At 28.5% G+C, this 25,358-nt stretch overlaps 2 protein-coding genes across 2 annotated transcripts; both read right to left on the bottom strand.

Annotated features, from left to right (window-relative positions):
• Nucleotides 1-2,269: 2,269 nt before the first annotated feature.
• Nucleotides 2,270-10,175, bottom strand: LOC107640112 (anthocyanidin 3-O-glucosyltransferase 5-like). The gene is made up of 2 exons (XM_088486192.1): nt 9,487-10,175; nt 2,270-3,439 (listed from the first exon to the last, which is right to left on the bottom strand). The coding sequence occupies exons 1-2, from the start codon at nt 10,106-10,108 to the stop codon at nt 2,613-2,615; spliced, it is 1,449 nt and encodes a 482-aa protein (XP_088342318.1). The 5' UTR covers nt 10,109-10,175; the 3' UTR covers nt 2,270-2,612.
• An 11,881-nt stretch (nt 10,176-22,056) lies between these two features.
• Nucleotides 22,057-25,037, bottom strand: LOC107640110 (anthocyanidin 3-O-glucosyltransferase 5-like). The gene is made up of 2 exons (XM_088486354.1): nt 24,333-25,037; nt 22,057-23,017 (listed from the first exon to the last, which is right to left on the bottom strand). The coding sequence occupies exons 1-2, from the start codon at nt 24,952-24,954 to the stop codon at nt 22,191-22,193; spliced, it is 1,449 nt and encodes a 482-aa protein (XP_088342480.1). The 5' UTR covers nt 24,955-25,037; the 3' UTR covers nt 22,057-22,190.
• Between the last annotated feature and the right edge of the window lie 321 nt (nt 25,038-25,358).

Raw genomic sequence — 25,358 nt, 5'->3', positions numbered from 1 at the left:
AATGTTAGGTATTCTCGATTCTCAATCCTCAAATTTTTGAATTATTTTCAAAATTAGAATCATAACAAGTTTCAGCAAATAAACACAGTTTACAAACAAAATCATTGGTTCACTTAATTAAAACTGTAAAATCATTGTAGTACAAGGAAACAACCTTAAACCAGAATAAAAAAAAAAAAGAAGTCAAAACAGAAGATAAAAACCAACAAACTTCACCAGAATAAAAAAATAAATATAAGGATATTATCCAAGAATAAAAACCAACAACCCACTTTTCATCTGATCTTGAGTTATTATCCAGTATTACTTACATATCCAAGAAGATTGAGACTCCGATTTGGGATGCAAAAACCTTTGTTCTTCCTCCTACAAGCGACTTCAGGCACAATCACACCAAAGATAAACACATTCAATTCATAGCAAAAAAAAAAAAAAGTAGAACAGAACCAAAACCTTAAACCAAAAATCACAACAACAAAAATAATGAATTCAGAAATCAAAATAAACACACAAAAAGAAGAATAAAATCAGAATAAATCCTAAAATCTAATAAAAATAGAACAAAATCAAAATAAACCAAGAACGGAGGCATAAAACATAATCATAAACAAAAAAACCCAAATAAGTGTTATTACCAATAATAATAACAAATTGAAAATCATTATAACAATAATCAGAAAACCAAAACCAAGAACTAAGAACCAATAATCATAATTAATAGAAAAATCATCAAGTTACAACATAAAAAAAAATAGAAGTCAGAACATAAAAAAAGTTCACAAAAATCATATTAAACAAGAAATTAGAACAAAAATTGAATAAATCGTACTTGAGGCCGAGAGACTGAGAACTATGGAGCACAACTGAGAATGATGAAGAACCACGATGCTAAGGATGATGTGGCTGCTAAGATCGACGGTGCTGAGAACGACGACGTGGCTTTTGGACGGCGTGAGGCATCGACAGACGACGGGACGGAAACGGCGGTTGCTGGACGACAACGACGGCAGATAGGAGTAGAGGACTATGATTGAGAGAGGAGTGTGCGTGAGTGAGAGACAATGAGTGAGAAAGAGCAGTTTCTGTGTGAGCGAGTATATGTGTATATATATTGGTTCTTGCACTTCTTCTTTCCTTCAACTTACAAAACGCAGAAACACATATTACCTCTTCTTCCTTCACATTCAAACGCAAAATGCAGATATAAAGATCCTTTCATCTACACGTGTCGAACATGCAATCTTGCATCCTGCAAAATGCAGCTTTCGTTTTGCTCTGAAAACCGGCAAAACACAAGTTGCGTTTGACGTCTTTCAAGGAGATCAAAGTCCAAATATCTAATCTGCATAGGAGACAAAAAAAAATACATTTTGCATTGTGGTTGCTCCTTGCAAAATGTAGGTTGTATTTTGTAGCAACTAATTTATTTATTTTTTTCCCTTTTTGACAAAATGTAGATTGTGTTTTGTAGATCTATAAACTTACAAATTCACATTTATACACAATACACTATGGACCAATATATTTAAATTACACCAATTTTTATTTTATTATTAAATTAATTTCTGAATTGGATGTCATAAAGGTAAGGACTCTTTTAAAAAGCTTAAATTTACTGTTCACAATTATATCCATCATATTATAGGAAAGTTATCAGGTGTACCCAAAAATACTGATATTTCAGTTGTTTTAACCGTTAATTTTAATTAATATATATTATATATATTTTTTATAATTTAGATCAACGATTAAAATAACTAGAATATCGATATTTCCAGTATACGTATACTTGAAACTCTTCCTATATTATATGGATAACCTCTAACTCTAAAATTCTTTATTTATTATCTCTGTTATCTTGTGTGTACTCTAACTTTTGCGTTTAGGCTTCTTTCTTAAAAGCAGCTTATGAAGTTATGATATTGCGGATAACAATGGTCCACTTCCCATGTCGTTTGGTTGTATTGGGGTACAATCACCACATGCATACAAATTAAACATGATACATCTATTCCACTTTAGAGAAATATTAACATAGTGATATAAAAATATAAAATTATATTTTACAGATGAGATATAGATAAAAATATTATATTAAAAAATATTAAATTAATATATTTTATATTTATTCTAATAAAAAAATATAAAAATATAATTTATTTTTTATTAATTTTTTATAATTATATTTTTTATTCAAATTTTTTTGATAAAAAATAAAAATAAATTAAATTTTCATAATTTATTCTAATTATAATCAAACAGAATATAAAACATATAAAATTTTATATATTTATTATTTATGTCTTATTTTCAATATTTTATCTTATCCTATATTGCAAAACAAACAAAACCATAAAAGACAAAGCAATAATCTTACACAGTACACATTACATTACCCAACCCCTACCCTCTCTCTCTCTCTCCTCGTTTCCTTACCCTAATTATCAATTCGTACTGGACACTTTCCCATGTCCAGAAATGCCTAAGCAAGGACAACGAGTATGTAGCATGTGAGATCCCAAATAATAATAATAATAATAATAATAATAATAATAATAATAATAATAATAAAACATGTGCAAGGGGGTAGGTAACACGTGTCGATCATTCCGTCACTCACTCCTCGCCACCACTTGAGCAAGTGCGCCTCCTTTGGACAAAGCTTCCACCGCACTTCGCTCTATGGCTTTCACTCTCTCCCTTATAGGGTTCTTCTTCTTCACCTTATTACAATCTTCTTCAACCACCATGATCTCCCTCACCATGCTCGCGATCTCATCCCTGTCCACCACCTTCTTCGTCGGCAGAACCCTTGGCCTCACAGCCACCCCGAGCTCCTCCACCAACAGCGTTGCGTTCATCCTCTGCTCGGCGTAGAGAGGCCAAGCAACCATGGGCACCCCGTTAGTAATGCTTTCAAGAGCGGAATTCCAGCCACAGTGCGATAAAAAGCCACCAACGGAAGGGTGCCTCAAAATATCAACTTGTGGGCCCCATTGCGAAACCAAAACGCCAACGTTGTACGTCCTCGACGAGAACCCTTCCGGCAAGTACTTTGACAGCTTACTGCCGTCTTCATCGCGGCCATCACTCCCAGTGGTAAAAAAAGCTGCGTCCGCAGCGTCTATGGGTGCGCGAAGCACCCAAATAAACCTCTGGCCGCTCAGCTCTAAACCCCAAGCCAGCTCGGTCATTTGCTCACACGACATCGTTCCACCGCTCCCAAATGACACGTATATCACCGATTCCTCCCGTTGACCGTCGAGCCAATGCGTGAGCCATTCAATCCCTTGACTCATTTCTGAATCGGGCAGCCTTACTAGGGGCCCCACAGCATAGACCGGAGCCTTCAGGATCCCACCCAATAAGTTTCTGTTTCTCAGTGATTCAAGCTCTTTCTGTTGAAGAGTCTCCCAAGTGTTCACCAGCACCCCGTCACCTATATCATTAATTAATCGGTTTAAAATAGTAATCTATTATTTTATGGAGGCTCTCAGATAAAGACGCTTAAAATGTCTTTTTTTAAAGATGTTTTTATGTTGTGTTTTAATTGGTTTCTGTATAATTTATTCGGTGTTCCTCATCACATATTATTAAATTCCTCAAAAGATTTTCTTTCTAAAAACAATAAAAAATATTTAATTTGGACTAAAACAAAAAAGATAATAGATTAACTATTAAATTTTTTTAAAAGATTATTTACATAAAAAAATATATCACATTCATTATATACGGTAATTCTATAAATAATTAAATACGGTAAACACCATGAAAATTATTTTAATCATATATAATTATTTTAAACCATGAAAACACCGTTTATTTTTAATTATATATAATTAAAAAATAATTAAATAAATATATTCGATAAAAAATTAATATTATTAAAAAATAAAATTTATTTTAAAATTAAAAATAAAGTTTATTTAAAAATAAAATTAAAAATCATGGTTTTTTTTCTTTTTTTCCAAAATTTATCTACGAGTAATTCTATAAATATTTTATGATGAATAAAAATATTAAACTCGTACTAAAATTTATTCTAATAAAATTTATTTTTATTCTACTAAACGTTAAATAAACTATTGAAAAGAATTTTGTTTTCTCCATTAGAGAAGAATGATAAACTTCCATACTTCTATTATGTTATGGCAATAATTTGGCCTGTTCTTTTTTAATGTACATAATAATAATAATAAGAATAAACAAGTATGTATATCACAGTAGAAAATGAAGCACGTCACCAAATAATTTATCATCCGAATTATATATGAAAATCAAATTGATAATATGAGGGCTAACACTACAAAAATCGATAACAAGGTTAGGGATTTACAAAACCTTTCTTAAGATTATAGAAAAAAACGTTTATATTTGTGTGATATATAAAACAATTATCATATTATTATTATTATTACATTATATATATATATATATATATATATATATATGAGCAAAAAAAGTCTAACTGTTTTAAAGTAAAATTTTCTTTTAATATTTGATTAAATGTTCTTGTATTTAGTACTTTTTTTTTGGCACTTTCTCTTAGTTAAAAATATAATTATTATAATTTTTTAGTTATTATTGCTAGGGGTGTTTACAGATGGGATATGGCTGAAATTTCGATCCAATTCGCACTAAACTCATTAGATCAAATTCGATATTTGCACTTTTTATGTTTGGATCAGATATCAAATATATCCATAAAATAAAAAATATTAAAAATTTTTATTTTTATAAAAAAAGTCAATAATTTTCTTGCTTACTTTTTAAAACATATTTACTTCTATTTGATTAGAGTGTGGATCCGATTCGATCCAATCCGATCATCTTATAATACTTATTGGTTTTTGAAATTATGTTCGTATCTCAATCTATAGTTGTAAAAATCGAACTGGATTGGCTGGTTCGACCGAAAAATTAGTGAACCATACTAGAATTGGAACTGGACTAGGTTTACTCTTTGGACCGTTTAAGGAATAAAATCGGTGTGAACCGATAAAAACCGGTGCAAACCGGTCTAACCAAACTGATTTGCTTGAAAAAAATTTTAAAATGTCTCCACAAGGTCTCGAACCAAGAACCCTGGAACAAAAGCAACCTCTACTTGCCACTTAGCCATTGCACTTTTAATTATTATATTTGACAAATACTAATTATATAGTATACATAAATATCTAATTTAATTTAATTTTTATTTTTTCTATTTTTAAAATTAATTATATTTTAATTATATACCATTATTAATATAAATATAAATTTTACTAAAAATTTATTAATTTACTTGATCTATTTTATTGCTAGTATTGTGATTAAAGTTATTTATTTTGGTGTTAGTGTTAAAATCTACTGATATTATAGTTAGATGATAGGCTTTGTGAATTAATTATTTTTTTATTGTGTCAAAATAAGATACTATTGTAGTATTAAAATTTTATGATTTTTTTATATTAGTTATTTTTAGAAGTTGAGACTTGATTCTTCATAAAATGTTAGTGAAGATATGTATTTCAAATTTTAATTTTAAGTTTTTAACTATTTTATATTTTATATTTACTTGAGATCGGTTTTATCGGTTCAACTAGTGATTTATTGGTTGAACCAATAAACCAATGAACTAGTAGCTTGACCAGTTCGATGGTTCGGTTCTAACAACTATGTTTCAATCTAATTTCAAAAATTTCGATTTACTCAATTTAGTCTCCCAATTTAATAGTTATGACTCACATTGGTTCCTAATCTTATTTTTGTCACTGTCTCACAAAATCGTTAAAGACATGCTGAGATGGACTAACGACTGCTACTATATATTTTAGCGACTATTTGATGTGACCATTGAAATTTTTTTTACCTTATTTTTTTTCAACTAAACACTTAAAACCCTAATATGAGTCACGGATACCTAAGTTAAAAAATCAAACTAAGTAAATTGAAACTTTAAAAATCATATTAAAGCTCAAATATAATTTCAAAACAGAACTTTAACTTATGTAGTGATTAATTTAAATGAGAATCAAATAAATCAAAATTCAACATAATTTTTATCAATGTTTTCAAATTCAAAATTTCTATACCAAAATTAACTAGAATTTTTCTTTAAATTAAAAATTTAATGAAATAGTGACTTTAATTATCTTAACCAATGTCCTAATTAATTATTTTTATGTCTTAAAAAAACTGTATATGAGAAAAAATAATTAATTTGTCTATTTTAATAAATAGTTATTTTACTAAAATGAAAGAAACTATTTTTTAAGAATTTTTTAAGAACTAATTAATATTATATATATTTTATTACACTACATTTAGTTATAAAAATTTTATTTATTTCTAATGCTTATATTAAAAATAAAAAAAAATTAAATTAGTGAATCTTAATCTATAATATAATAATAATATAATAATTATTTTATATATTGTACGAATATAAATTAATTATTTTTTTATTTATAAAAATTTTAAAAAGCTTGAGCTTGTTATATATATATATATATATTTTGATGAATGTGATATATTTTTTTTATGTAAATAATTTTTAAAAAAAAATCTAATAGTTAATCTATTATCTTTTTTGTTTTAGTTCAAATTAAATATTTTTTATTGTTTTTGGAAAGAAAATCTTTTGAGAAATTTAATAATATGTGATGAGGAACACCGAATAAATTATACAGAAACCAATTAAAACACAACATGAAAATATCTTTAAAAAAAGACGTTTTAGACGTCTTTATCTGAGTGGCCTCCTTATTTTATATAAGGTTTTGGCATGTCTTTAAAAATATTTTGTCAATCATCAAACATTTAAAATGGACACTACTCATATAAATATAGAAAAAAAATATATTTTTTAATTTTTTGTTTGGACACAGTTAAAAAATATATTCTAAAAACATAGATTAATAATAAAAATATAAATTATGAATAAAATTAAAAATAAAAAATAATTATATTAATAATTCTAAATAATATTAATTAAAATGATATTGAATTTTTTAAATTAATATAAAATATTTTTTTAAAAATTTCAATTTTACAATAAATTTTATTCAAAAATTTTAAAAATAAATAAAAATTATTAGACTTAAAAATAGAATAATTAACAATAATATATAATTGATAAATTAAAATATAAATTTTTAACAATAAAAAATATTTAAAAAATTAAAAAAAAATCAACTCGTAAAAAGTTATTAAATTCGCAAAATAAGAAAAATATCAAAATATAATAAAATGAAAAAATAAAAAATTATAAAATTTGTAAAAAATAATAAAAATATAAAATAAATTTTTAATAAAATTATTATTAAAAAAAATAAATTTTAAATAAATTAAAAAATTAGTATCACAATCAAATTAACGATATTAAAAATATAGCAATATTTTTTAATAAAGATAATACTTTTAATTTATACTACATGTCAAAAATTTAATACATGATAATTTATTTAATAGAGGAGAACCGTCTTTATCGTCTGAGTTTTTAGCATTTAAAATTAAAAATATTTTATAAAATTGAATAAAATTTATAAATTTTAAAAAACTTTCTACTTTTCGATTCTTAACTAATAACCTTTAATTAATTTGATATAAAGACTACTTAAGAGAACTTTTTATAAAAACTCTCTTTTCCTCTTGATTATTACTTGTTCCTCTTCCTTTTTCAACTTCTTTAATATTTTTTTCCCTTTTCTATTCTTCGTCTATATACATGAGAATTACAACAATAGTAGTATACAAACATACATATGAAACAACCAAGTAATAATTTTAAACTTAAATATATATTACTCCTAATGTATTTTTATTTTATACTTGTAAAATATGTATGAAATTTAGTTAATGAAATATATTTCTATGCTTATTTATTTTATTTCAAATACGTATTGATGCCTTTTTTTATTTAGGCAATTTTTTTTGTTTATTTATACTAAACATATTTGTCATGAAGTGATTTCTCTTATTTTTAGATATATGTGGTAACTTTCTGCATAATAAGAAGGGAGCACTCAGATAAAAATGCCCAAAACGTCTTTTTTTAAATATATTTTTTAGTAATTAAAATTTAACATATTTAATCGATTAAATCATGTTATTTTGTTAAAATTAGGCTAGACAAATTGATTTAACTAAAAAATTGGTGAATCAAATCTTAAACTAGTCTAAAATAATATTATTTTTTTTATAAAAAATGACTACAATACCTTTTGTTGTAGAAAATGTTTAAAATACTCTTAATATATATATATATATATATATATATATATATATATATATATATATATTAATTTTAAAAATTCTAAATCTTAACCCTACGATAGAAAAATAAATGACTAAAATTTAGAATTCTCAAAACTAATATATATAATAGAAGTATTTTAGTCATTTTCTATAATAGGGTATTGTATTAGTCATTTTCTAAAAAAAAATATTAATTTAGACCAGTTCAAGATTTGATTCACCATTTTTCAATCAAATTAATTTACCTAGTCTAATTTTGATAAAAATAACACGATTTAATCAATTATATGTGTTAAATTTTAATTATTAAAAAACATCTTTATAAAAAGACATGTTCAGTGTCTTAGTGGCTCCCTAATAGAAAATTTCATAACAATTCTAGAGAGGGAGAGCCACTTAGATAAAGATGTCAAAAACGTCTTTTTTTAAAGATATTTTTTAAAAATTAAAATTTAACACATATAATTAATTAAATTGTATTATTTTTATTAAAATTAGACTGGATAAATCAGTTTAGCAAAAAAATTAATAAATTAAATTTTAAATCAGTATAAATTAATTTTTTTATAAAAAATTACTACAATATCCCTATTATAAAACACAACTAAAATATCCTTATTTTATATATATATATATATATATATAAGAAGCATCTTGAATGTTGTGGAAACTATTAATTTGTGTACATGGAACCTCTAATAGTGCGATAAAGCTTAAAGGGTAAAAAATTGTGTGGTCAACTTTCAATTAGAATAGAATATTAGGTAATAGCAAAGAAAAAAGGTGCCCATATATATATATATATATGATGGCTATATAGACTTTGCTTTCTTTGATGCCTTAAAGTCTATACCAATTTCCAAGTTCAAAGACATTATTCCTAATATATATATATTAATTTTGAAAACTTTAAATTCTAACCCTATAACGATAGAAAAGAAAAGAGTTAGAATTTAGAATTCTCAAAATTAATATATATAATAAGAATATTTTATTTATTTTATATAATAGGGGTATTGTAGTCATTTTTTATAAAAAATAATATTAATTTAGACAAATTCAAAATTTGATTCATTATTTTTCGATCAAATTAATTTATCTAATCTAATTTTGACAATAATAACATAATTTAAATAATTATATGTATTAAATTATAATTATTAAAAAATATCTTAAAAAAAAAAAGACGCTTTCACGTGATTACGGAGCATCCCCTTCTAGAGAATATAATGCACGGTATAGTGTCACCTTTGGGTATTCCGTTGCAAAAACCTAGGTGTTCTTGGTACTGCTTGTCATTTCGGTCCAACATGGTGTCAACCACGTCTTCGGGTCGAAGCGGAGTGCAACCGGGGATCTGGAATGGTTCTTTCTGGTCAGCATATTGACCCTGAACTTGTTTGTCAAGAGTTGGAGCGTATATCAACAAGGAAAGGAACCAAGCATGGGAAGCCACGAACACGTACTTACGCATCTTCAATTCTTCTGCAACACCAAGAGCCTCCATCCCAAATATGTCTATGATGAGTGTCGAAGGTCGCACCGTGGCCGTGCCTGCCAGCTTGGAAAGAGCGTCACGGATGGCAGGGACGCCTTCACGCATCATGACACAGAGGCGGGTGACGATGGCGGCGTCGGGGTCGATGACGGAGGATATGTCCGGCGGGGGGATTTCTACGATGTCGATGAAACCGCCGGACGTGGCAGTCTTGAGGACGCGTTTTTCAGCATGTGATGTATGCGAAGTGAAGGCGATGATGGTGATTTTGAGGTTGTGGTGGAAGACGAATCGTTTTCCCAGTTCGATGATTGGTATGAGATGGCCAAGCCCTGGACTTGAAAGTAACACCATGTGCTGCTGATTCTCCATGACTGTGTCTGAGAGAGATAAATTAAAGAAGAAGAGGGAGTTGGTTGCTTGGTTAATTTGGATAAATCTCTGCAAAAAATGCTCCCTCCAAACGCTGTATAAATAGGCAAGAAAAAGTTTAAGCAGCTGCACTTTTATTAAAATTTTATTAATATTTAATTCATAAAAAAATAAATAATTTTACATTATTAAAAATAATTTTATATTATTAAAAATATTAATAATAATTAATTAATTATTACAAATTACAAAATTTATTCGTCCTAACACTTCGTCCTAACACTCCTCAATAGCCAATGCCAAGCACGTGTATCTAAATATCTTAAAGCATGTGTGGATGAGGATGGATTAAGAAGCGGGGTTGCTCTAGTGTAAAGATACAATTTTATATAAATCAATTCTGTTATATTATCAACAATATTTTTATTAATTTCTGCCAATTCTTGTTTATAACTGTATTTAATAGAAGTGTTTTTGTAGATGTGTTTAATAAAAATATATTTTTTATAGATGTATCTAATAAAAATATTTTTATAGATATATTTTTTAGATATGTCTCTTTATACATGTGTTTAAAATATAATAATTAATTATTATTGACAATAAATTGACAAATAATATATTAGTACCCTATATTTTTCCTATACAAATATACAGATGTACCTTCTTCTTATATATGATGATGACACGTGTTATTTTCAATTTACAGGATCAAGCATGTCTTCAAAAGGTTACTGGGGCTCAGGGGAGGCTGATTGAGTCGAGCTGGTGGCGTAAAATCCAATGGAGTTTAATTGTGCTGGGACCCGTTGGTGGAAGTTTATTGAATTGGGCTTTGCTGAGCGGGAAAAAAAAAATTGGAGGAAAGGCAGTATCAACTTGGGTCTTCGTTCCACCCTTCACCTCCCTTCATCATATTGTATTTATTAATCTTCAAGAGCATGTGTTTAAAAGTGTCACTCATGTGTATGTATTGATTGTGAAAGATCCATGCTCCAAATGATTTATTAATGTGAAAGATACAAGTATTTTCTTTCCATAAGATGCCAAAGTTAGGTTAATTTAATAATTTAATTTAGAAAAAAAATTTATTCTCTTTTTTTAAAAGATGTTGAAATAATTTTTTTTCTATTTATAAAATATACATTTTTTGAGAATTTTTAAAAATTTTTTTCTTTAATCCATTTTAAATTTTTTGTATTAACTAATGTTAACTTTATTCAATTTTTTTTAAAAAAATTGTTTTCTACAGAAAACTCTTTAACAAAAATTTTATTTTTTTTATTAAATTTTGCTTACCAAAATATTCTTTAATAAATTTTTTTATTAATTAAATTGTATTTTTATCAAAATATTTTTTTAAAATATTAATAATTAAATTATTTTTTTCTAAAATATTCTTCAATAATTTTTTAATTATTAAATGGTGATTTTACCAAAATTTTCGTTATCAATTATTTTATATTTTACTATTAATTTTCTGATATCAATATATATTATTTTAACATTAAACAAAAAAAAAACTTAGTAAGATTATTTTTCGATATCAATATATATTAATTGTTATACATATTAACAGTGGTATGATTTTTTTATTTATATTAAAATAATATATATTGATATCAGAAAAATAATAGTAAAATATAAAAATAATTGTTAACGAAAATTTTGGTAAAATCACAATTTAATAATTAAAAAATTATTGAAGAGTATCTTAAAAAAATAATTTAATTATTAATTTTTTTAAACAATATTTTGGCAAAAATATAATTTAATCAATAAAAAATAATTTAGTAAAGGATATTTTAATAAACAAAATTTAATGATAAAAAAATAAAATTTTTGCTATAGAATATTTTTATAAAAAATTAATTTATTTTTTCTTAAAAAAGGATATCAAAATTATGTTCAGTTTGTGGCACCAGTCTCTTTTCAAAATAATAATTCAACTCGCTCTTTGTATCAATAAATGTGGATTCCTCACTTGCACAGCAAAGTCAGCTTGCCAAGATTCATGACTAAACTTTCTCCCCTTTGAACCTGAAGGAATTGAAGATGGTGGCAGCATATCTAATTGAGCAGCTTGGTCTTTCTCTTTCCTTTGTTGCATATTCTAAAACTAAATCTTGCACTATCCTTTTCACTTGACCAATTACAACACATGCCTCCATCTCACCATATATTTTACGAAAAAAGAAATTCAATAAATACATCTTGTACCTAGGATCCAAAAGAGTCCCAATAGTCATAACTGTATTAATCACACTCCAATACTTTTCAAACTTAATTATCATGCTAGTAGCCAACATTTCAATTACCTTATTTCTACAATTTTTTACTCCATCAAAGCCAACTTAATTACACAAACATTAGGAAAATAAAGATTTAATGTAGGATAAGTTGTTCCAAAAAATAATTCAGTGACATCAAAGAACACCCTCAATCTTTGAAAAATCTCATCCACCATATCCTAATCCTTATCACTAGGCAAAGATTTATATTGACTCTCACGCAATGACAATCTTTTAAACACGTCTCTATACATAATTGCAACTTCAAGCATCAAAAAGGTTGAATTCTACCTAGTTTTACAGTCAAGACAAAGATTTTTTGTGTAGGGTATTTTATGTTGCACACATGTTTCGTTAAATTTTTCTTCCCTTTTAGGTGTTACAGTCCAATAATGAACAATATCCCTCACCCTTTCAATAGCATGTGAAATAAGTTGTAACCCATCCTTGACAGTCAAATTTAATATATGCACACAACATCGTATGTGAAACAATTTACCACCCAAAATAAAGTTTCTATGTGACATTTTAATCAAAATACTCTCAATCATAACGTCATTAGTAGTGCAATTATCAACAGTTAAAGTGGATACCTTCCTATCAAGATTCTAATCCATCAAACAATCCACAAGAACCTTTGAAAGTATTCCAATTATATACACCAACCACAACTATTTTTTCACTAGTTGTTGGAGTAGTTGTCTTCATCATACATTGTCTTATATCTCTAGTGGTGTGAAACTTGCACGTTTTGAAGTGATCACGCAAGTGCAAAGTTCCTTGTTTTAAGTCACCAAGTAGCTTTGATTTGTAATAATTGCATTCAGCCTTCAATTTTCCCTTAATTTTGACAATCTTGAAGTGATTCCACACTTTAAAGGTTAACTTCCTCTTTCGAACACCACTTGTAGAGTTTGTTGTTTCTTCATTGGTAGTTGTCGTATCAGTTGGAGGTTTTTGAGGTTGGGATTGAGGAGTCTCTTGAGTAGTTTGAACATTAGTGGCTATAGGTTCTTTCAATGGAGTACTTTTCTCAAGAATATTACTCAATGCATCAGAAGAAGACATTCTCTAAAATCACATTCACATAAACACATAAATTTTAGAATCAACATAATCATAGAAAATCAAAATAAACAATAAAAATTTCAGAATCAGCATAATCATAAATACAAGTACTTTAAAATAAATAATGAAAGTTTCATAATCAAAATTATCATAATCATAAACATAAATGCTTCAAAATCAGAATCAGCAATGAAAATTACTTCAAAATCAAAATAAACAATGAAAGTTTCATAACCAGAATTAGCATAATGATAAACATAAATGCTTCAAAATCAGAATCAACAATAAAAATTTCAAAATCAAAATCAGCATAATCATCATAATCATAAACACAAATGCTTCAAAATCAAAATAAACAATAAAAGTTTCAAATCATAGTAAGCATAATCATAAACACAAATGCATCAAAATCAAAATAAACAATAAAAATCTCAAAATCAGAAATTCAAAATCAAAGTAAAATAATAAAAATTTCAAAATCATAGAAACCAGAATCAACAATTCAACATCAGAAATATAAATTATACTTAACCTAACTCACATAAATTATAACAAATCCTTCAAAATCAAAGCAAATAATGAAGAAGTCAGAGTTCTGTCTTCTGTGACTTACCCGACGAAAAAGAGGCAATGACCGACGAGGAGGCGATGATCGGTGAAGAGCGACAACTGGCAAAGGCGCGACGACTGACAAACACGCGAAATGAGAATACGTGACGATGGCGAAGATGACGGACTCCCTGTTGCAGTGTGCGTGACGTGACGATGACCTTACTGACTTCCACAGTGGCGACAGTGCGTGAGAGACTGAGAGGTAGCGGTGAGGGACTGAGGGGGTGGGAGGTAGCGGTGAAGGACTGACCGACTGCGGGGGTGGGAGGTGGTGATTGTGAGAGGACAGGGTGAGACTTGAGAGGATGAGGTTTGAGGTTGAAGGACTTCAGAGTTCAATTCAGACTTGATTAGGGATTTGGGATTTGTGAGTTGTAAGTGTAAGTGTGTAATACCTAAGGTTTCTCAATGTCCCTCATATATATATATATAGGGGTATTCTAGTCTTTTTAAATATATGGGGTTAAAAGGCTTTCCACGGGGCGGGGACCTCTATCCCCGGCCCCGCCCCGTTTATTATACGGGACCCTATCCCCCGTCCCCGTGGGTAGAAAGACCTCCCCGTCTCCGCCCCCGGCGGGTAAATCCCCGCAGATACCCGCCCCGCCAAGGAACTTTTTGCCATCCCTAGTGGTGGCGGGAGTTGCACCTGTGGTTCATTCATCTCGGGTTCTGCATGCGCAACTCTTTCTGACAACTGTATGTGATTTTTGTACTACTGTGTGTACTATGCATAGTCCATCGGGAAAGGATGAAAGTCGATAATCTCGTCTCCTATTTACAGTGTATTATAGCGGTCAAAATTCCACAAGTTAACCCAAACTCTACTCCTTTTGCTCCAGTCATGGTTCTGTGTTCCGGTCAACCGCTTACAATCAGCATCACCAATCTGGAATGGTTCCTCTGGTCGAAGTTGTTCAAACCCGAATTGGCATTTTACTCGATCTGTTGGGTGCTACTCTATATATTCAAATGACACTAACAGAGACTTCGTGGAGCACACTACCAAATTTAAGAATAGGTCCTCAGGAACCATCACTCCCATATGTGGCCACCATATAAACTAGACATCAATAAAGACAATGACAATAAGTTAAATTATTAGACATAATAAATTTCTTAACAGAAATTGTTAAAACGTACGTCATTGACTCCCATGTTATCTAGTTATTGTCTAAAGTGCTCTGTAGACCTTTGCGTATATCTCGTTAGTAGGCGCCAATGACTCCACCTGAGTAAGTTTAGAATGGTTATAATCAACATATAATAATAATAACAACAACAATAATAATAAAAATAATATTAACAACAATAGTAAAAATAATAATGATAATAACCATTATTGTTGTCCAATTAGAACACCAACAACAAAAAGCTCATTGCGAGGAATAGGTGCTAAAAATGGCATACGCTCCCACGCCCAAACAAAAAGTAAAACAAGGGGGTCGACAAATTCTTTACAGTTGTATCGCGATGCACGGCACAACTACACATACAGATGTGCCAAACTAGTTATCCCCAACTATAGGGTCGAATGCGATGGAAATCTCGAAGAAAAGGTAAAAACTTCGAGTTTACAAAATTCGTCAAATTGTCTGGAAACACAATCATTTCAAGCACGCAAAATATGTGAGCCCGGACATACCGTTCGATTGACTCCTGTGTGTCTAACGGTTCAGTGTCTCTACATCGCCGAACCTATGCAAATTTTACCTTTCCCAATGTATGATCGTCCAGACCGGGCGGCCTACCAAAAACTGCTAAGCAGTTCTCCACCAAGAACTCATGGCTACTGTCCGTTCAGCCCGTCACGAACTCCCCGAAATTATAATACAGCAATCGAAAAGCATGAAAAGTTCAACACAACAAAATGAAAAAAATGTTGCTTCCATTAATTTTTCCAGCAAAGCAGCTAATCAGCCATATTTTGATGTTCTCTAGCAAGATAGCAAAACATTATTCAGCAAACAAAGAACCTGAAATCAGAAACTGAGTTATAACACAAACAATTAATACCAAATGGGGTTGTATATTCAGAAAAAAAGAATGTTAAATAGTGATATGAATGCTTAGCTAAACTAAACATGTGCCTCTAAATGTTAGGTATTTTCGATTCTCAATCCTCAAATTTTTGCATTATTTTCAAAATTAGAATCATAACAAGTTTCAGCAAATAAACATAGTTTACAAACAAAATCATTGGTTCACTTTATTAAAACTGTAAAATCATTGTAGTACAAGGCAACAACCTTAAACCAGAATAAAGAAAAAGTCAAAACAGAAGATAAAAATCAACAAACTTCACCAGAAAAAAATAAATATAAGGATATTATCCAAGAATAAAAACCAACAGCCCACTTTTCATATGACCTTAAGTTATTATCCAGTATCACATACATATCCAAGAAGATTGAAACTTTGATTTGGGATGCAAAAACCTCTGTTCTTCTTCCTACAAGCGACTTCAAGCACAATCACACCAAAGACAAACACATTCAATTCATAACAAAAAAAATTCGAACAGAACCAAAACCTTAAACCAAAAATCACAACCAAGAAAATAATGAATTCAAAAATAAAAATAAACATAAAAAAAAGAAGTATAAAATCAGAATAAACCCTAAAATCTAATAAAAATAGAACAAAATTAAAATAAACCAAGAACAGAGACATAAAACATAATCATAAACAAAAAATCCCAAATAAATGTTATTACCAATAATAATAACAAATTGAAAATCATTATAACAATAATCAGAAAATCAAAACCAAGAACCAAGAACCAATAATCATAACTAATAGAAAAATAATTAAGTCACAACATAAAAAAAAAAAGAAGTCAGAACATAAAAAAAAAAATCACAAAAATCAGATTAAAAAAAATTAGAACAAAAATTGAATAAATTGTACTTGAGGCTGAGAGACTGAGAACGATGGAGTACAACTGAGAATGACGAAGAACCACGATGCTAAGGACGATGTAGCTGCTGAGATTGACGGTGCTGAGAACGACGGCGTGATGCATCGATTGCTGGACGACAATGACGGCAGACAGGAGTAGAGGTGTGTGTGTGAGTGAGAGATGAGAGGGAGCAGTTTGTGTGTGAGCAAGTATATATTTATATATATATTGGTTCCTACACTTCTTCTTCTTTCCTTCAACTTACAAAATGCAGAAATACATATTACCACTTCTTCCTTCACATTCAAATGCAAAACACAGATATAAAGACCCCTCATCTACACATGTCGAAGATGCAATCTTGCATCCTGCAAAACGCAGCTTTCATTTTGCTCTGAGAACCTACAAAATGCAAGTCGCATTTGGTGTCTTTCAAGGCGATCAAAGTCCAGCTCTAATCTGCATGCAAGAGACAGAAAAACACGTTTTGCACTGTGGTTGCTCCTCCTTGCAAAATGCAGGTTGTATTTTACCGTAATTAATTTATTTTTTGTTCCTTATTGGCAGAACGTGAATTGTGTTTTGTAGATCTATAAACTTACAAATTCACATTTATGCATAATACACCATGTTAATATATTTAAATTACACCAATTTTTACTTTATTATTAAATTAATTTCTGAATTGCACTTTTTAATTTAGATGTGGGAGAAGAAACGGTGTAAAACGTAGATATGGAGTGTATAAGTGCTTTACGCAACTGTGGTGTCAGGAGCAAAAATCGGATCGTTCGATTTTTTAAACACAAATCGGAGGGTCCGATTACCTTCACCAAAATTTAAATTTTCTCTTCCACACTAATCGGACTGTCCGATTAAGAAGCTTAATTTTTTTTATAAAGAAATCGAATAGTCCAATTTCTTCATCCCTGTTTTACAAAAAGCTGTTTCCACATCTATATTTAGCACCCATATTTTTTACAAAATAAATTATAGGGTACAGATCCAAATATACAGATATTTCATTTGACTCACAAAATTATTGACACATGTTGTGTCTGCCAGGGGAATGACATAAAAAAGAGAAAACGTTAATTAGCTTTTTTGCAATGTATATAACGGATTTGTTATTTTATTAAGGTAGAAATAAGAGACAATTACACTAGACAAATAATAGAATTGTACTACCACCATTTATTGACCTTTCTTTAGTTTATACTTTATATTTTTTTTTCAAGTTGAATTTGAATTTTAATATCATACCCATAGCCAATAGCTATTGTTTTTAGTAAGAAAATTTATAACTAATCTAAACTATGATGTAAAATACAATAAGGCACTCAACTTTTATAATATTAATGGAAAATATTTATTTTGAATATTTAATATTACAGATAAAAAAATATAAACAATAAAAATAGTCAACTATTAAAATGCTACAATTAAGATATAGTTTAAAAGTTCGTGTATAAATTGAGTGCATTTTACCTGAAATATAATTATAACAAAATTTCTAGCACTATATCCATTATCCAGGATATATATAATTCATAAAAAATATTTTTTAAATAATAGTTATCTATCTTTTATTTTTATATTTTTTTTAATTTTTTAAAAAATTTAATAGGATTACTTCATAAAACAAAAATATATTATAAGCGAGATATAAATTTAATTATAAAAACAAAAAAATAATTTATTTGAATTAAATTAAATAAATTTTGAAAGTTAAACCTAAAATTTAATTTAAGTCCAATGCAAGTTGTTTTTAATTTTGATATATTTTATAATTAAATTTAAATTAGATCATATTGAATTAAATTGGATTTTAAGTTTTTAACACCCTAATTAACCAACTAGCCTATTACATTAGCTAGTCTTATTAAAAACAAGGTTCTGAAAATCAGATCAATTATCAAACCGTTTTAATTATTGATTTATTAGTTCATTAATCTAATTGGTTCAACTATGGTTAAACTGAAATAACTGTTTTATAATTATATAATTTAATAAAATATAAATAAATATACTAAAATATAATTATAGTTTATTATAAATCTTAAAATGTCATTCAAATTTAAAATACTATATCAACAAAAATTTTACGATCTTATTAAAGTACAAACTCAAAAGTTATTAATTAAATAATAAATATTTTTTTATTGATACTATCATTCATAATTGAAATTATAAATCATAAAATATATAAATAACCTTTGATCTCATTAATTATTAACAATCTAATACTCTTTATATGAAGCAGTAACAATTGATGCACAATTTTAATAAAGTTGTGAGGATAAAAATTAATTTTATTTTTAAAAATTATTTTATTAAAGATAATTAAATTAAATTTTAAAAAATCTAGATTTAAATTAATTAAGACTTTTAAATAAATTTTATAATAATTAAATATTTTTTTATATTTTAATTTAATAATAGTTTCATAGATATGTACAAAATTTAAATTGTAACGACAACCACTTATGGAATACACGCATTGGAACGAGAATATCTTTTCTAAATTTTATTTTATTGAGTTAAATCTAAAATTACATATACGTATATAGTATAGGAAAAATTTAAAATTTTCAGTAAATATAATAATTTTTTATTTTGTTGGTTTTATCCGTTCTTTCTAAACAATATCGTAGTTGTCATAATAATTCTTTAATATAATGCAAAATATATATTATACAATGTCTTATATCATACGTACAACTTGAATTAAAAACTTATAATTATAATTTTTCTGTTACTTACATTATATTTTTGTATTATTCAACTAATTTTTTTATATTTTTAATTAATTATTTTGTATTTTTATTAAAATTCATGGATTTTTTTGGTATTATTCAACTAAACAATCTGCATAATTAAAAATAATTTATGTATTATGGAATGAACTAAATTTTTTTTGTGCCTTTTAACAAAATTTTTGTGTTTTTCTTCCGTTATTCAACTAAAAAATTATACAATTTAAAATTACTTTACTTTAAAAAATATTTTTCACATAATAATAAATAAAAAATATTTTTATATTATTATATTTAAATATAATTAATTTTTTTTTATAAACTCACCCAAATAAATTCTAAATCTACGAATATTCTAGATTTAATATAATAGATAAATCTTGTAATAATCACAAATTTATCCACAAATAATATAATCAACATTCCAAAATTACTATTTAAATTATCTTTCCGTTTTCTAAACAACATACTAACTAAATGAAAAAATAATTGATTTACTAAAACAAAACATTTTGTAATGACAATATATATATATATATATATATATATATATATATATATATATATATATAATTTTACCGCTATATAGCTATAGATTGTTTTATCTACTAGTATATTACATTAGGAAAAGAAAAAAGAAAATAAACTTGAGCTAATAGTCCAAACGAAAAAAGTCATAATTGTTGTATTGCTTGAAAAATTTGGTGCGTCCAACTATTAAGAAAAAGAAAATGTAATTAGTAACAGTTTTAACGGTGTCAACTATTTTTAAAAGGAGTTAATAATTAACATTTAACAATCTGCAAATATTTGTAGTGTACTATAATTACAACCTTCGCATTTGCGTTAGAATTTAGTTTAATAGAAAAAAAAAAGGACACGTATCACTAATTTTAATTATAAAATATATCTGTACAAAATCTGTATATTATGAATCTTTATACTAGTGCGACTCTTTTTACAATAATGTAAAACATACATATGTTTCTCATATAAAAAAATGATGCTCAATTTTATTGATATGGAAGAAAATTTGGTGTCATTCCCGGATATGGATTGCTGGATTCCATACCAATTTGTGGAGCAGCCTTTTTTCTGGTGTCAAGTACCAGAAATCGGACCCTGCGACATGTTTATTTTCAGCTTTGGACCAACAACTCGTTGGATCCGATTTGAAGAAGATGAAAATTTGAATTGGGTAAAGGTGAACTCGGACCGTCCGAGTTGCTAGTTGGGGATATTTTTTTTTTTCAGCTTTGGATCAACAACTCGTTGGGTCCGATTTGAAGAAAATGAAAATTTGAATTAGCTTAAAGTGAACTCGGACCGTCCGAATTGCTAGTGGGGAATTTTTTTTTTCGTTAAATGAAATCGTAGGATCCGTGTTGTTGAGGACTTGTATGTCGCACGGTGCGAGTTGCTCTCACCAACACCCACGATCCGATTTTCTTGTAACCTGACACCACCCCTTTGTGCAGCACCCCTCCTTCCCATAACGTGGTCCAACCCCAACCTTCCATCCATATAGAAATTAATTAGCGAAAAAATGAGCCTCTGAATTGGATGTCATACAGGTAAGACAACTCTTTTAAAAAGCTTAAATTTACTGTTCACAATTATATCCTTATATGGATGACGTCTAAAATTCTTTGTTTATTATCTCTGGTATCTTTGCCTGTACTCTCTAACTTTTGCGTTTAGGCTTCTTTCTTAAAACAGCTTATGAAGTTATGATTTTGCAGATAACAATGGCCCACTTCCCATGTCGTTTGGTTGTATGGGGTACAATCACCACATGCATACAAATTAGGAAACATTGACACAGAGAAATATAAAAATATAAAATTATATTTGACAGATAAAATATAAATAAAGATATAAATAAAAATATAGTATTTAAAAATATTAAATTAGTATTTATTTTGATAAAAAAATATAAAAATATTAATAAAAAAAATAATTTATTTTTTATTTTTTATTAATTTTATTAATTTTTTATAATTATATTTTTTATTTAAATTTTTTAAATAAAAAATTAAAAATAAATTAATTTTTTATAATTTATTTTAATTTATCACCAAATAAAATATAAAACTATAAAATTTTATATTTCTGTATTTTTTATATTTTGTTCTCAATATCTTATTTTATCCTATACTCAAAAACAAACCCAACCATAAAAGACAAAGCAATAATCTTACACAGTAACACATTACATTACCCCTACCCCAACTTTTCTCTGTCTCTCCTCGTTTCCTTACCCTAGTTATCAATTCGTACTGGACACTTTCCCATGTCCAGAAATGCCTAAGTCATCAAGCAATGCATGCACAGTAAGGACAACGAGTATGTAGCATGTGAGATCACAAATAATAATAATAATAATAATAATAATAATAATAATAATAATAAAACATGTGCAAGGGGGTAGGTAACACGTGTCGATCATTCCGTCACTCACTCCTCGCCACCACTTGAGCAAGTGCGCCTCCTTTGGACAAAGCTTCCACCGCACTTCGCTCTATGGCTTTCACTCTCTCCCTTATAGGGTTCTTCTTCTTCACCTTATTACAATCTTCTTCAACCACCATGATCTCCCTCACCATGCTCGCGATCTCATCCCTGTCCACCACCTTCTTCGTCGGCAGAACCCTTGGCCTCACAGCCACCCCGAGCTCCTCCACCAACAGCGTTGCGTTCATCCTCTGCTCGGCGTAGAGAGGCCAAGCAACCATGGGCACCCCGTTAGTAATGCTTTCAAGAGCGGAATTCCAGCCACAGTGCGATAAAAAGCCACCAACGGAAGGGTGCCTCAAAATATCAACTTGTGGGCCCCATTGCGAAACCAAAACGCCAACGTTGTACGTCCTCGACGAGAACCCTTCCGGCAAGTACTTTGACAGCTTACTGCCGTCTTCATCGCGGCCATCACTCCCAGTGGTAAAAAAAGCTGCGTCCGCAGCGTCTATGGGTGCGCGAAGCACCCAAATAAACCTCTGGCCGCTCAGCTCTAAACCCCAAGCCAGCTCGGTCATTTGCTCACACGACATCGTTCCACCGCTCCCAAATGACACGTATATCACCGATTCCTCCCGTTGACCGTCGAGCCAATGCGTGAGCCATTCAATCCCTTGACTCATTTCTGAATCGGGCAGCCTTACTAGGGGCCCCACAGCATAGACCGGAGCCTTCAGGATCCCACCCAATAAGTTTCTGTTTCTCAGTGATTCAAGCTCTTTCTGTTGAAGAGTCTCCCAAGTGTTCACCAGCACCCCGTCACCTATATCATTAATTAATCGGTTTAAAATAGTAAACTATTATTTTATACAAGGTTTTGGCATGTCTATAAAAATATTTTGTCAATCATCAAACATTTAAAATGGACACCACTCATATAGCAAAAAAATATATGTTTTTTAACTTTTTGTTTGGACACAGTTAAAAAATATATTCTAAAAACATAGATTAATAATAAAAATATAAATTATGAATAAAATTAAAAAAATAATTATACTAATAATTCTAAATGATATTAATTAAAATATATTAAATTTCTTAATTAATATAAAATTTGTTTTAAAAATCTCAATTTTATAATATTTTTTTAAAAATTTTAAAAATAAATAAAAATTATTAGACTTAAAAATAGAATAATTAACAATAATAATTGATAGATTAAAATATAAATTTTTAAAAATAAAAAATATTTAAAAATTATAAATAAAAAATCAACTCATAAAAAGTTATTAAATTCGTAAAATAAAAATATCAAAATATAATAAAATGAAAAAAAATATTATAAAATTTATAAAAATAATAAAAATATAAAATAATTCTCTAATAAAATTATTATTAAAAAATTAAATTTTAAATAAATTAAAAAATTAATATCAAAATCAAATTAACGATATTAAAAATATAATAATATTTTTTAATAAAGATAACATTTTTAATCTATACTATATGTCAAAAATTTAATACATGATAATCTCTTTAATAGATAAAAAATATCTTTATCGTCTGAATTTTCACCATTTAAAATTAAAAATATTTTATAAGGTTGAATAAAGTTTATAAATTAAAAAAAAAAACTTTCTACTATTGGATTCTTAACTAATAACCTTTAATTAATTTGATATAAAGACTACTTAAGAGAACTTTTTATAAAAACTGTCTTTTCTTCTTGATTATTACTTGTTCCTCTTCCTTTTTCAACTTCTTTAATATTCTTTTTCCCTTTTCTATTCTTCGTCTATACATGAGAATTACAACAATATAGTATACAAACATACATATGAAACAACCAAGTAATAACTTTAAACTTAAATATATATTACTTATAATGTATTTTTATTTTATACTTGTAAAATATGTATGAAATTTAGTTAATGAAATATATTTCTATGCTTATTTATTTTATTTCAAATACGTATTGATGCCTTTTTTTATTTAGCCAATTTTTTTTGTTTATTTATACTAAACATATTTGTCATGAAGTGATTTCTCTTATTTTTAGATATATGTGGACTTTCTGCATAATAGGAAATTTCATAACAATTGTAGAGAATATAATGCACGGTATAGTGTCACTTCACCTTTGGGTATTCCGTTGCAAAAACCTAGGTATTCTTGGTACTGCTTGTCATTTCTGTCCAACATGGGGTCAACCACGTCTTCGGGTCGAAGCGGAGTGCAACCGGGGATCTGGAATGGTTCTTTCTGGTCAACATATTGACCCTGAACTTGTTTGTCAAGAGTTGGAGCGTATATCAACAAGGAAAGGAACCAAGCATGGGAAGCCACGAACACGTACTTACGCATCTTCAATTCTTCTGCAACACCAAGAGCCTCCGTTCCAAATATGTCTACGATGAGTGCCGAAGGTCGCACCGTGGCCGTGCCTGCCAGCTTGGAAAGAGCGTCACGGATGGCAGGGACGCCTTCACGCATCATGACACAGAGGCGGGTGACGACGGCGGCGTCGGGGTCGATGACGGAGGATATGTCCGGCGGGGGGATTTCTACGATGTCCATGAAACCGCAGGACGTGGCAGTCTTGAGGACGTGTTTTTCAGCATGTGATGTATGCGAAGTGAAGGCGATGATGGTGATTTTGAGGTTGTGGTGGAAGACGAATCGTTTTCCCAGTTCGATGACTGGTATGAGATGGCCAAGCCCTGGACTTGAAAGTAACACCATGTGCCGTTGATTCTCCATGGCTGTGTCTGAGAGAGATAAATTAAAGAAGAAGAGGGGGTTGGTTGCTTGGTTAATTTGGATAAATCTCTGCAAAAAATGCTCCCTCCAAACGCTGTATAAATAGGCAAGAAAAAATTTAAGTAGCTGCACTTTTATTAAAATTTTACCAATATTTAATCAATAAAAAAATTAAATAATTTTACATTATTAAAAATAATTTTATATTATTAAAAATATAAATAATAATTAATTAATTATTCGTCCTAACACTCTCAATAGCCAATGCCAAGCAGGTGTATCTAAATATCTTAAAGCATGTGCGGATGAGGATGGATTAAGAAGCGGGGTGTACACATCGAGGTATAATTAAAAATAGATAGATATTCAAGTATAATTAACTTTGTGTCAGATTGATAATTAAC

This window comes from Arachis ipaensis, chromosome B5 (assembly GCF_059453495.1).
Source record: "Arachis ipaensis isolate K30076 ecotype BB chromosome B5, ASM5945349v1, whole genome shotgun sequence".
Classification (NCBI taxonomy): domain Eukaryota; kingdom Viridiplantae; phylum Streptophyta; class Magnoliopsida; order Fabales; family Fabaceae; genus Arachis; species Arachis ipaensis.
The sequence above is the reverse complement of the archived record's forward strand: the minus strand, read 5'-3'. Positions and strand labels throughout refer to the sequence as shown.